The sequence below is a fragment of the Glycine soja genome, chromosome 6 (genome assembly GCF_004193775.1).
Source record: "Glycine soja cultivar W05 chromosome 6, ASM419377v2, whole genome shotgun sequence".
NCBI classification, from domain to species: domain Eukaryota; kingdom Viridiplantae; phylum Streptophyta; class Magnoliopsida; order Fabales; family Fabaceae; genus Glycine; species Glycine soja.
In genome coordinates this window covers 48,373,896-48,388,375 of record NC_041007.1, presented here as the reverse complement: position 1 = coordinate 48,388,375, position 14,480 = coordinate 48,373,896, and the positions used below count along the sequence as shown (strand labels likewise).

General features: G+C 28.2%; 1 protein-coding gene across 1 annotated transcript; it reads left to right on the top strand.

Moving 5' to 3' along the window:
* The first annotated feature begins 1,202 nt into the window (after window positions 1–1,202).
* LOC114417460 (phytolongin Phyl1.1-like) lies at window positions 1,203–3,554 on the top strand. The gene is made up of 2 exons (XM_028382679.1): window positions 1,203–1,843; window positions 2,109–3,554. The coding sequence occupies exon 2, from the start codon at window positions 2,415–2,417 to the stop codon at window positions 3,249–3,251; it is 837 nt and encodes a 278-aa protein (XP_028238480.1). The 5' UTR covers window positions 1,203–1,843; window positions 2,109–2,414; the 3' UTR covers window positions 3,252–3,554.
* The last annotated feature ends 10,926 nt before the right edge of the window (window positions 3,555–14,480 follow it).

Genomic DNA, 14,480 nt, shown 5'->3' with positions numbered 1-14,480 from the left:
AACTAAAAAAAATGCTCATTTTATTTAAAAAATATTTTTTAAATAAGTTTAAATAAACGACTCAATATCAATAAGTGTAAATTAAAATTAAGCATAACCAATATTGTTGCATTATAACTCTTAATTTTGGTTTTCTAAATGTGTAAATAAACTGATTCAAAACAAACTGTGTAAATAAACAATAGCAACTAAAAGTTTATTTATTATTGGTGAGTTAATAACAAATATTACATCATAAAAAATTAATAACAATACAAGAATTTAACATGATTTGATATCTCTTATCTAAGTCCACGGAATCGTTTAAAAATGTATTATATTTTACTATCATAAAAATGATTATAAGATTGTAACTCATCGCAAACAATGTATCACTCTATAAACCCAAATATTTTTCATTCAATGGTTAAAAGAAATGATAATATTCTCACATAAAGATATATTTATCTCAACAAAGTGATCTTGTTTTATAGGTTCTCTTCTCACACACTATGTCTACATGTGTGTTGTTTCTCCACTATTTTTTTTTCCTATTTATAACAAAGATTGTCACCAACTATAATAAATAAATTTTTTTGAAAGTTGAAACAAAAATAACTTTCAATACATCTATTCAAATAATTTTTATTTAGTAGAATGCAATCTTCTACGTTACATTGAAATCATCCAAATCTTAGTGATAAAATTTCAATTCCCACCATACATGAACCTTATCTTTTGATTTGAAAATTTGCATTTGTTTGAATTCTTTCTTCTCCCTCCAACTCTTCTTGTGGCTATATTCATTGATGCATTGAATTCTCCCTAAGAGGGTCTTCTTAAGTTGAATTGTGATGCAGCTGACTGGTTGGGGCGGTGTGCTTAGAGATCACTGTGGGAGGCTCAATCAACCTTCTTCCTTGCTAGATCACCATGCTTGAGCTCAAGGCTATTGAGATTGGGGTTAAACTTCTAGTTTAGAGATGTTGAATCTTAATTTGAAATTCTTTATTGAAGATACATAGAATTTTAATAAATAATCATTGATTAAAAGTAACTAAAATCATGACCACAGAGAGAGATACATGGGACCAAAACAAACATTATATTTAGGAAGAGCACTATCATCAGTCTTGAGATTAATTTAGATGTATAATTTTATTGTGCACCTTCCCACATAAAAACTGTCTTTCTTCCTTCTTCGCTGAACCCTCCCTCCCTCTCCGACATGGCTGTGTGAATGTGATGAATCTTATGGTTTATAAAAGTGGTCCACGCTAATCTTCGTCCAGTTTAAATTATTAAATTTTGAATAAACTGTTGTTATGGAAACCAAATCCAAAAAGAATATCAATATATTATCATTCATTGCCAGCTACCAATACACTGTATATAAATAAATTTTCAAAGTAAAACCAAAAGCAGAAAACATTGCATGTTAAGATTCACCCACATTACACGGTTTGTGTTGTGTTGTGCCTGCCCTGTCCGTGGCATTTTCGTCTTTCTCTAATTTCTTCTTCTTTCTTTCTCTCACTTCTCTTTTGAATCAATCTCATCTCATCCCTAACAACCACACATGCACGCACCACCATCAGGCATGTTCTTTCCATGCTTTCAATTTTGGAAAAAAGCTTAAAATTTTGTAACACTTTCATAAAAACTAATTGGAACTGGTGCTAGTTCAGCTTGATTTATAACCCCATTTTTGGCCAAACAAATAGGGTTGCCCATTTTATTATTATTCTTTTGAAATTTTCAACTTTCTTATGCTGTGGATCTTTGACTTCAGTTGGAGATTTTGAGTTTTTTTTTTAACCCTCTTTTCAGATGTTGTTCTGAGATAATCCAGATACCCTTTAAGGTACAAAACCTCTGTTTTTGTCAGAGTAGATTTAAAGTTTCTCCCTTTATTTTTATTCATTTTTGTGTTTGGATTATTGGTGTGGTAGACTTTGTGATATTCTTCGGTTCAAAGATTTAATGGGGTTATCTGAGAATTTAATTGATGGGTTTTGTTTTGTTGATTGAGTTTTATTGCTTTACCGGCAGTTATTCCTTGAATAAAAGAAGATCCGTGTTCATCTCACTAATCAGGTGCTGAAGATTCGTTTTGGTGTTCCCTGCAGGTTTTTTACTTCATAGCTGCAGAATTCCTTGCACTTTGCTTGGTTTTTGTCTCTTTCCTTGAGGGTTATCGGATTCTTCCTTTGCCAAATCTTGACTGCTATGTTCTTCAGTTGGGATGAAACATGATGAAGACTTCGGCTCGATTTTACAATAAAGGGATATTGGTATTCAGTGAAGTGAAGTTAACATTTGAGATACAGAACAAGAGAAAAGCAAATTTGATGTAACTTTTTCTGATTTTTTGGCCTGGTATTGTAGAGGAGTTTGGTTGAAATCTGATCAGGGTTATTGTTTACTGATTTTCGATGGATTCAATTCAAAATAAAGTTTATTACTGCTGTGTTTCTAAGGGTAACAATGTCATGTATGTGTATAGTGGTGGAGACCAAGAAGATGAGAATGTCGCAGCCTTGTGCTTGGAGAGGGCTCCTCCTTTCCACAGGTGGTATTTTGAGACAATAGGTAAAAGGACTTTTGGTTTTTTTATGGAAGATGGGTATGTTTACTTCACAATTGTTGATAAAGGTCTTGGTAACCCGGTTGTTCTTCAGTTTCTGGAGCATGTTAGAGACGAGTTTAAAAAGCTGTCTAGAAAAGGTTCAAGAGGAATTTTGCCAAACATGAATTCAATTTACATTCAGGAAAAACTGGTTCCTGTCATCCGCGGCCTGATCACTTCATTGGAGAGTGTTTCACATGGTAGTAGTAATTGGAGAGATGAAACTTCCTTGTCTTTTCAAGTGGATCTGTCTCCGTCACCAAGTAATTTGAATGGACAAATTGAAGGTGCTAGTTCAACAAAAGCCCCGTTATTGGGAAAATCTAACAAGCCAGATAAGAAGAAAGTAAAAGATCATGTGATTGCTATGAGAGACGTTGAGTTGGAGGAGCATCGGAAATCTACAGATAGAGGAGCAAGGGTCGATTCAGGCAATCTGGATGGTGTAAGCCAAGGTGGTGCAGGTGCATCAGTCTCTTTGCAAAAGGATATGGGTTCAATGAGGATGAGATCAGCCCCTCAAAACATTCGTAAGAAATGGTGGCGCCAAGTACGCATTGTCCTAGCTATTGATGCAGCTGTGTGTATATTATTATTTATCATCTGGTTAGTAATATGTCGTGGTATATCCTGCATTCGATAGAATTCAAACTTCTTGTGTGACTCTGAATTTGAATCACTATCATATTGGAACTTGAGATTTTCCATGCATGGTCTGATCTGATCAGCAACAGAAATTAGTTTCTTCGATGGGGCATGTAGATTGAAGTTACAAACCGGTCATGTTGATTAGATCTTTAGTGCTATTTGCAGGCACGTGCTTCTTGTCACCCATATATAGGCATTTTACTTTATAAAGTCTACTGTACAGTTTCATTACTCTTAGACATCTGTACTTGTATATGAATTTTGGGAAGATTTTAAAGGTTCTTGATTCACCTGTTTCTATAGTTTTTTTTAAGTAGATAATTATTTTCTAATATAGAGATGACCAATATTCTCAAATCTCAAGTTGTATATGCAGAATAATTATGCCACCGAAATTCTTTAGGTATGTTTTGACCACCTTTTATAGCTTAGATATTGTTGCTCATAAAATATATACTTTTAAGGTATATGTCTCAATAAGTAATTGAGTTTGGAGATCCAAAAACCATACATTGGAAGTTAAAAGAAAGTATGTAGAATTATAGATCATTAAGTATACCATAGAAATGTAGCTATGTGAATTTTGAAATAATATTTGCAAACAAGGAATTATTCAAGATAAGCATGTTCCACATCATTTAGTGAATTCTATATAAGTTTTGCCTAATAGTAAGGAGTGCCTTTAAAAGAGTATTAGGAAGTGTGTTGGTAGCATTTTTCTTCTGCAAAAAAAAAAGAGTAGAAAGAGTTACTCCTTGTTTATCTATCCACTGTACAAGGAGCTCCTCTATTAAAGGCTATGAAATATGCTTTAGCAGTTAACTGTAAATTGCTGATCATTGAAGACATTTAGCAGTTAACTGTAAATTGCTGATCATTGAAGACATTTGGCTTGACCGAAGAGCAATGATAAATGTCCCCCCAAAATGGGCTGGATTGAGGTGCAAAGAAGAGCGAGAGAGAGAGAGAGAGAGAGAGAGATAGGAAGAAGAAAGGTAGATAGAGAAAATGATAGGTGTGATTGGTGATGTTATAGGAAAAGAAGAAAGGGATAAGAAAATGTATTAAAAGTGAGATGGAAGAGAAAGTGAGTATATGTTGTTGAGTATTTTTCCATGTATACTGAGTGAGATTGTGATTGTCTCTGCCTAGAAATCAAGGCTAGTATAGCAAAGTGAAAAGTAAGTCTGAATTCAATCTTAGAATCTTTGCAGTTTATGCTAATCTCTCCATCATGAAACAAAGGAATGAATATGCTATTAATAACCTTGCTATCAAGGTTAGTAAAAGGCATAAGAGAACTGCATTTTAATTTTTAAGTCCTAAACCAATACTAAAAGCATTGTATGTTTGGTAGTTTTGAAACCTCAACCCATATAAAAAATGGACTATTGGTCTTTTTCAGCCAGTACCGGCACACTCATATGCTTGTTTGAGTGATAAACTTGCAAAACTCTGTTTCTTTTTCCTTCTTTTTTTTCCTCTCTTTACACACACTACTTTTGTAGCCCCTTTGTTGTAGTTGGGTGGATCAACTTGCTTGTGTAGTTGAGAAATTTATATTTTCACCTGAGCTAAACCTTGCTTGATAACGTTAAACTTGTTGCTTGTGCCATTACCCTTTCATTTGATTGATTCTTAAAGAGCACAGCTGGCTCTTGATTTGAAACTCTATTTGGATTTTATCATCAAGCAGAAATTTCAAACTATTTATAGCTCTGATAAGCAATGTTTCTTTATTTCTTTTGATCTTCACATGGTTTTTTGTTCTTACCTCTTACTTCTCTGTAGTCAAACGATTTGGGTTGTGTTAGGCTTTTTGACAGCCAACGTAAAACTCGCCATTATTCTTATCATGGATTCTTTCACAAGTTTCATCAGAAGAAAACAATGTGTTGGCGTGGCCAAATACGTCAGCAAAACCTTGCTCTTTCTTATGTGACTGACTGTGTCTTTTCTTTTGGCAAAGTTGTTATGCCTATGAAAAAGTCTGATTACTGGTGAATTTTGAATTCCAAGTTAAAATATTATTTTGGTGTTTTTAATGGTATGTTATGTCTCACGTAAGAAGGATTCAAAGATTCTGAATTTACAAGTCTGTGACCAGTCAGAGAAAAAATATTATCATTTTCATTATCATAATGACATCAATAAATTGAATTGGTTCATAAAAGCTTAAGGATAGTGTCATGTACTTGGGTGAGGTGTCTACTTAAAATGTACTTTTTATCCTTTACAGTATTATTTGTTTGTTTTCATCTCACAATTGTGTTATTTTATTTTTGTTTCAAATTTACTTAAAACTCACCAAATTCTTTTTAATTGAGACCGCCCTTAAAAAAATATTAGTAGAATTTGTTGTGAAATTGCATAGATATTGTAGAAACAGAGTTAGGAATACAAAGAGTTGTAGATATGATATCTGTGTTGTACTTGGGTGAGGTGTCTACTTAAAATGTACTTTTTATCCTTTACAGTATTATTTGTTTGTTTTCATCTCACAATTGTGTTATTTTATTTTTGTTTCAAATTTACTTAAAACTCACCAAATTCTTTTTAATTGAGACCGCCCTTAAAAAAATATTAGTAGAATTTGTTGTGAAATTGCATAGATATTGTAGAAACAGAGTTAGGAATACAAAGAGTTGTAGATATGATATCTGTGTTGCACATATTTGATTATATTTTGTATTTATAATATTTTGCAATGATAAACTTGAAAGAAAAAAAAAAGAGTGTAGAACAGATTTCGATTGAAAAAAAAATTGTTGGAAATAAATTTTCTTCATTGTAAAATATGAAATACGATAAAAATAAATCAAACAAACATTGAAAAACTTTGTAAAATATTTTTTATTTATTGAAAATGGATATGTGTAACAATAGTTGGTGAGACATGCTTTTATAATCGGTGAAAATCTTTGAAATCTTTTCTTTTTGTTTAATGATGAATTGGATGAAACGTCTCTAGATAATTTATTTTGTTGACCGATTCCCTCTAAAGACATTGTCAATTTGCAGAAATAAGTTAGATGATGCCTGGTAGCTTTATGTACTTATGGTGAGTTGATTGATTGCATGAAGAACCAACGAATCACTAAGACATCTGTCCCATTTAATAATTTAGGTATCTAATCTTGGTGAAATTATTTATATATGGACAAATAATACTAGTCATAAAAATAATAGATATAGTAAAAAAATATCAGTATTAAAACAGACACCAGTCACATTTTTGTTGTTGTTGTAAAATACCACTGCTTGGAACAATTTTCTTCTTTGCATGATCTCATAGTTTGAAGCCAAATTTCATTTCTTGCTTAACTAAGGTATATGCATTCCTTTGTCTCAACATTAAGTCTTGTTGTTTCCTCTTTACCCTTTTCAATTGACCATTAGAGACTTTATTTTCAGACCATACTTCACTTGACATCTCTTCATTTAAAAGTTTTGAAAGAGATCGATCGATGAACTAATAAAATAAACTGCAATATATTATATAATTTGTATCACAATTCTTTGGTTGCATCTTGAACGATATTCATGTCAAAAGTTCTAGAAGAATTTGTATTCACAAATGTGACTAATAAAAAGTTCCAGATTTACTCCTAATTATAATGTTGGTGTCAAAATTTGCATCTCCATATATAAAGCTATCTTGCCTTCTCTTTTACTTATCTCCATAAAGTTATCCCTTCTCTTCTAAAATTGCTTTTAATCTATTTTTTTAAGACCGCGTAACTTTAAAAACCAATATATATTATCATGTAACTTTTATTTAACAAAGTTGGCATTGCTAATATAAAAATATAAACATATCAATATAATGTAATATATTAATAATATTTAATATACTAATAATATAAATTTATTTTATACTAATAAAATGGTTTACTAATGTAATATATTATTACATAATGTTATTATAAACCTACAATCTATATTAAAATTTTAATTTTTATCTAACGAAGAAGGAAAGAAAATCTGAGGACAGGCTACGTAAAATCAGGTTTGAGCTCTGGACTGTAAATGTTGGGCTTTGAATCTGGGTTCCAGCATGCCATAATAGATTTTATTTATATTTATAATAATAATCTAAGCAAATTCACAAGCGAAGATAAATGTTTTTTAATAAAAATTAAAAGTTTACTCAGTTTTATACACTTTTTTTTTAATTATAACTAGTTTAATTTTTATCTTAAAGTGAAGATAAATGGTTATCTCATTTAATTAAGAAGAACAACATAAATAAAGTTAGAAACATTTATGAAAATGCGGGCTAACATAGATTTGGGACGTTCAAATTTAAGAATGAGTGACTAGATTGACTTGTCTTCTACGAGTCAGATTTTTGATGTTGTCGTAGACTTGTTTGCAATGGACTTCAAAAACAAGGTACATTTTGTAGGCATAAATAAGTCCCATACTAATGCTCCTACTACATGTACTTTTGTTTGTAACACACTTGGCACACTTTCTTTGGCTGTAACAATGCTGTGAAGGTATATAAACGCAAACATCTTGCTAACAAAAAAAAATAATAATAAATTAACAATTAATATTTATTAATAAAAGAAAAGAAAAAAAAAACTCTTGTTGATAACAAATCTACACGTGAATGCATCTTCTTCGGGGTAATTTAATTTCATCTTGATCCTTTGGGGTTTGTGGCATTGAAGAAATGAAAAGGTTTGGGACGATTTGGAGAATTACCAATTAAGGATTATATTTTGCTTTGGAGATGAGCCAAGACCACTCCTTGCCAACGACGATGGTAGTCATGCATTAACCTATTAATTAGAATAATTATTTACTTCTTATTGTTTTTTTTAATATAATATATTAACCTATTAAGAATAATCATTTTGTTCTTAAAATAAGGCCCTTCATTCTATATTATGATATATAGTACTTTGCTTAATTTATTTTAAAAATTTCTTTTCTTTTTTTAAAAAAGTTACGTACAGTTCTAGCTAGGAAAGTTCTAAAAATAAAGTGTATTTTTATTCAATGAAGAAAATAATTAAAAATATTTTAAATAAGTTAATTTTAGGAAATTTTCTTTCTTTTTATTCCAAATCACAAAATCCAATAATGCATTACTAAATTTTTTAACTTAAAACTAATTTTTAAGCTAAAAAATTATAAAATTACTAATTATAGATCAAACAATATAGTTTTTAAAATGGTTAAACCATTCACTTCTTGGACAGTTGGATCCTATAGTTGTCTCTATCTTAAGTTCTAATTTCTACATGAGAAAACTGTAAGTTCTAGTTCCTACGTACACAATTTTTTTAGCAATATGTCAACGTTAGAAAGTTTTTATAGCGATTTTATACCGCTAGAAAGTCTTCTCTGATGTTAATAACAATAGCGAAAACTTAATTTTTATGCATATGTAGGGATAAAAAATTATATTTAGGACAAGTGTTACGAAAGTGTTATTGTTTTACATGTATATAAAAAACGTGTTATCAACACACTTCTATGATTTTTAATATAACTTCACTATAGTTTTTAGTAATTTACTGGTTCGTCAACCTACCTTAAACAGAACTTGTTATTTAATGGAAAATTCAAGTTTTATTTATTAATTATTTTTATAAATTACAACATTATTCACATTCTTTCTTACGTACAAGTACTAGTAAGATGTAAAAACATATGATATGATTGGCAGACTAAAATGTTGACCATGCAAATTAAGTGAAAACCATCATCATCATCATCATGCACTCAAAAAGAAAATTTTAAGTAACACTTTTTAGTGCCTGAGTGAGGTGATATAGGTTGGCATTTTGTCTTGTCTTCTTGGACGAGTTCTTGAGCTGATTATCAGTCTTGAAATGAAAATTTAAGTGAGATGTCGACTTGGTCCCCTCCAAATACGTAATGAGAACTGAGAGTTCCAAATTCTATACTGGCACATGAAAGATAGCTCTTAGTAATTTACATCATAATTCATAGATGTTTTAATTAGTTGATGTGCTGTTTATAAGATGGTTTACCTGAATTATGTACCATATCGATCTATTATGCACTCACTTTATTAGTCAAGTGAACTATTTTAATATTTATTCAAATTTAAATAAAATGCACTAATAGCATATATTTTTTATCATTCATCTTTTAGGCAAAAAATATTTTTAATTCTAGCTATATCTTTTAATTATAGATTATCATGTAGTATAATTAAAATTATATTTAGATTACCCGTGATTTATATTTAGTTGATAATATAAAATATCTATTTATATATTTTATATATACTTGAAAATATCCCATGATTGCATCCAATGAGAGGATCAATGTTAGATCATGGTAGTATAATTAAGATCACCTTATGCATTTCCATGGGATGGTCATGACCACGACATGTTGGGCCAATACATGTTAACTTGCTTCTTTTTCCTTTCTTCCATCTTCTTCTTTATCAAAATAGGGAAAGAAAAGGTTCTTTGTATTCTTCGGTGTGGTTTTGTTTCTTCCAGCTAGCTAGCTAGCTTTCTGCGTGTTTGGTCTTATTTACTGGTAGTGCATCATTATTACAAATTCAAGTAAAAGCAATATTAAGCACTTTCCTTAATTCTCGTGTGTTGTAACCTTTATATCACATGCCCTACGCCTTTTTCATTAATAAACTTTAATTCAAGGGGCTTGAGTTGCTAACCTTTCCTAGCAACACACATGAATTTGGTAGCTATTGCATGTGAATGCCAATTCCACGTGACACCTTCTTCGATAATTTACTGCATGAAAACAAGCCCATTGATTATTATCATTTCAATTTCTTTAAACATTAATTGTCTCTACATATTTGAGATAGATATCAATTGAATTTTTTATACAATACTTTAGACTTCAAAAGTGTGAATGGTGGTTTTTTTTTTACTTAGGAATCATATATCGTAATATTTATTAATCAAATTATAAAATTAATTAGAAAGCACATGCACTACATATAAAAATCAACATAAAATAAAACACAGGAGTCAAACTACCCCCTGCATATACATATACTATTATGTGAAGATAACTAAATTATAATATCTCCAGAGCCACTGTCCATTTTAGGATACAGCTACTAAAGTAAAAACAAAGATGTATTTATTATAAATATGTAGTTAAGAATTTGGTTTCTAATCTGAGTATGAAGAAATATTTATTAAGAAACATTAACTTGGTAAATAGATATTAATATTTCAAGAGATTAACCTCTTACTCGAATATCCCCTAGGCCAAAAAAAGAGAAGAAAAAAATGGAAATAACTAAAACAAACTCATGCAATTGCTCCCTATTTTCAAACAACCCATACATTTTTGTTCCTTCGAATTCTCCATGTTATCAAAAAACAATTTGTCACCAGATCCTAGGAGACACTTGGTCCACCACTCCTTAGAATTGGAACAGCAAAAAGCTACTAGGTCAATAGCATAAGGGACCATAGAGACCAAAGACTTAACAAGCCAGCACCACCACCAAATATATTGTAAATACATTGTTGCCTTCCCCACAAATCGTACAATCATGGTTCCTTTATCTCAACTCTGCCTAAGTTCACTTTGCACAGAAAAGATAAGGCATTTTGAAATATAAGGATAACATTGAATTAATACTCAGCTCTAACAGGAAAAGGAAGTACTACAACCATTAAACAATGTTGTTGTCTTGAACCCATAGGAACTTTATAAAAGCCACGTTCTCATCACCTAGCAAATTCATAATTAAGAACCTTATATCCTCCACTACCTTACTTGTTAATGCATATGAATAGTCAATTCAAAATTTTATGTGTGCGGGTGAGTGAGAATAAACTCTTTTTTTTTTTTTAACCAAGTAAACCTAATGTGATTTTTCTTTAGTCACTAATTATATATAGTCTGGTTCATAGCTTAGGTTCAATAGGTACATAAATCTAATCTAATATAAAACAATGATGCGAGGTATCACCAAATCATTCCACAAAATTGTATACTTCTCAGTGAAATTAGTCTCTAAAATTATTTAATAAAATAGTGTAAAGCATTATCAATCATAGTTTTTGACATTGTAACAAGAGTCAAATTAGTCTCTAAAATAAATAAAATAACATTTTTTAAAAGATAATTACAAATTGCAAACTAATTTAATCCTTTCAATTGCAATGGTGAGTCAAATTAATTGGCATGTAGGCTTAGTCTTAGTTACTTCTTACTATCCAAACTTTCAGTTAAGTTTTATTAGAAGAGAAACAAATTACGTTGCTGATTCTTTAACCAGGACAATATATTTATCTATTAGTCACCATACTTTTGAGTATATTCCATCATGTGTATTGAAGTTCTTCTTGATATAGAAATGCAATGAGTATATTTCAGTAAAAAAGAAAAAAAAACCTTTAGAAAGATAAAATATGTTGGAGGTAAAATTTGAATCCTTGACCGTTTCTTCTTGATTGTCACCAAAGCCTCTAAATCATTGGTTTGTTTACTTTACATGTAAAAATATATTATATATATCATTATTACGTTTGTTAATCATGATTTTGATTGTCCTAAGTGTGCTTTTTGTCATTAATTATGTTATTCATATGAAATATTCATTAAATTTAATTTATCAACAATAATCTCAATCTAACACATTTGACTTATTCTCACACTTTTAATGTGATCTTTTCTACTAATTGTATTTTTTTAATTCGCAAGATTTAAACCTGAGATATTACTTAAAGAGATCTTGACTTAGTTTCTTTCGGACCAATGACATGTTGGTGATTCCTTAAGCGTATGTTTATATTTGTGTGAAAAAATATTAAAAATAAAGATGATAGATTTATATATTAAATATTTTGATCTTAATTATTCAAATTTATTTATTCTTATAAAAACTATTTATTATTTATAAATTATTTATGCATGTTTCACCCTTTTATTTGCATGTAGTTATTCAGAGATAAAGATATTTAATATATAAATTTATAATATATTATATAATTTAACTAATAAAAATTTTATATGATTTAATAAATGAGTATGTATAATTTATAAATTTATATAATTCAAATAAAATATTTAATGAATAGTTTTTATCATCTTAAATATTTATTTTTTATATAATAAATATAAACATATATACTTGAAGAACCAAAAATATAATTAACAAATACAATAATGATATATATATATATATATATATATATATATTAAATATAAATTTAAAAAAGTCAAATGATTTAATTGGATATAGGGTTTAAACCTCACCTCCAACACTTTTATCATTTTTTAAAGATTTAATTGAAAATACACATAATTTTGAAAGTAAAGGATAGTCAACGAACGTTTGGACAAAATTCTCAAAATTATATAAATTTAGGATCATGTGAAAAAAAAATTAGTGACAATACTTGTGAAATTTAAAAAGTTAGAAGACAATTTTTAATTATAGGAACCAATTTGACTATTATTACAATTCTAGGAACCATTGTGTTATTTTGTTTTATTATGTTATTTAATTGTATACTATAAATTTTCTTCAAGCTTTTTAATTATACGACGACTTTTTGATAAGTATGATTTTCTGAAAAAAGTAAACAATGTATTGTTAGAAAGTAATACAGTAAATTTACATTAAAATTGAATTGAATTTAAACTCACTAATTACTTATTTGAGAAATTGTGACAAAAATCTACTATCTCAAACAATACATTTAACTAAAAGTATTTTTTATTTTTAATTTGTTTGTTATTTATTAGTGTTTTATATTATTTGAATCAAAATATAAAAAATATTTAATATATGATTTATTTAAAATTTTATAAATAAATTAAAATTAAGAAAATGTGACGGATTTTCTCTAATTTATTCAAACTTGATAAAATTTGATGTGGATAAGGATAAATTTTAAAATCTTAAACTGTTTCTTCTAAACGAACTCAAATATCTTTCACCTTTCACCTCTTGTGAGGATGAGAATATAAAGAGTCAAATCTATTCTTGACTAAATAAAATTTTTTGAGAATAAAAACACAGAACATTCTTGGTAAAATGTTTAGGGCATGAAAAATCATGTCAATGACAAAGCTACTGTTTACAATTTTTAGTCTATTTTTACTTTGACAAAAAAAAAAAAAAAGGCCTATGTGCATTTCAAATAAGATACCAAACATGACAGTAGTAATTTTTTTTATCTGAGCAGATAAATATATATCATTGATCAAGCAGATAAATATATATATCACTAATCAGGTACCAGGGGTACCAAATCTACATACAACGTTTAAATTACATTCTAGATAAAACTAACGGAAAAGTTAATGAAAAGTAAAGAAAAGTTAACGGAAAGTAAAAAATTAACCGAAAGCTTAAAAATTGAAAATTGAAAAATTAATTTATTAAATTAAAAATTTTCAATAAAATTAATTGTTAAACTAGTTAAAAAGTATAAATTAACAAAAATAAACATATTTCTATTCTATTATTTTATGTTACATTTCTTTCATATTAAGTATTCTACTATTAATTTTATATTATATCTTAAAATATATTAATCAAGTTTAAAATAATATAAGAAAATACACTTAACTAAATATTATAATTTTATTATGTTAATTAGTGTAATAGTTAAAATAAATTATCTAATATAAAATTATTCAAAAAATAATAGATAAAATATAGTGTTAAAATAATAAATTAAATATTATAAATAGTATAATGATTAAAATAAATATCGTAACATAAAAAAAATAAAAAATATAATAACAAAAGAGCAAGTCTAAAATTGATACATACATTAAGGATAAAAAAAAGAAAAAAAAATATAAAAAACTAAAAGTTAATATTTTAAAAAACTCTATTTAAAGTAGTGTTCCAAAAAATGATAAAAATTATTTAAAAAAATTTATTCACTGAATAATCAAATGAGTTTTTTAAATAATAAAAGAAATTAAAAAATAACTGAAATGTAATGCCAAAAATAACATATATATATATATATATATATATATATATATATATATATATATATATATATATATAATGTTGCATAAAAGGAAGGTTATAAATATGATAGTAATACCAAAATAACCTATATATAATGTTGCATAAAAGGAAGGTAATAAATATGATAGCATTCATAATATAACATCAATCCCACCCACTTCCCATTTGCTTTAGTAAAGTCAGTGTTTCAAAAGGTCAAAAGAAAATTTAAAAGGAAGATTTAAACCATCAGAAGCTTGTTGT

Excerpts from the sequence above, each read along its gene's own strand:
- LOC114417460 (XM_028382679.1), top strand. The coding sequence starts at position 2,415 with ATGGATTCAATTCAAAATAAAGTTTATTACTGCTGTGTTTCTAAGGGT.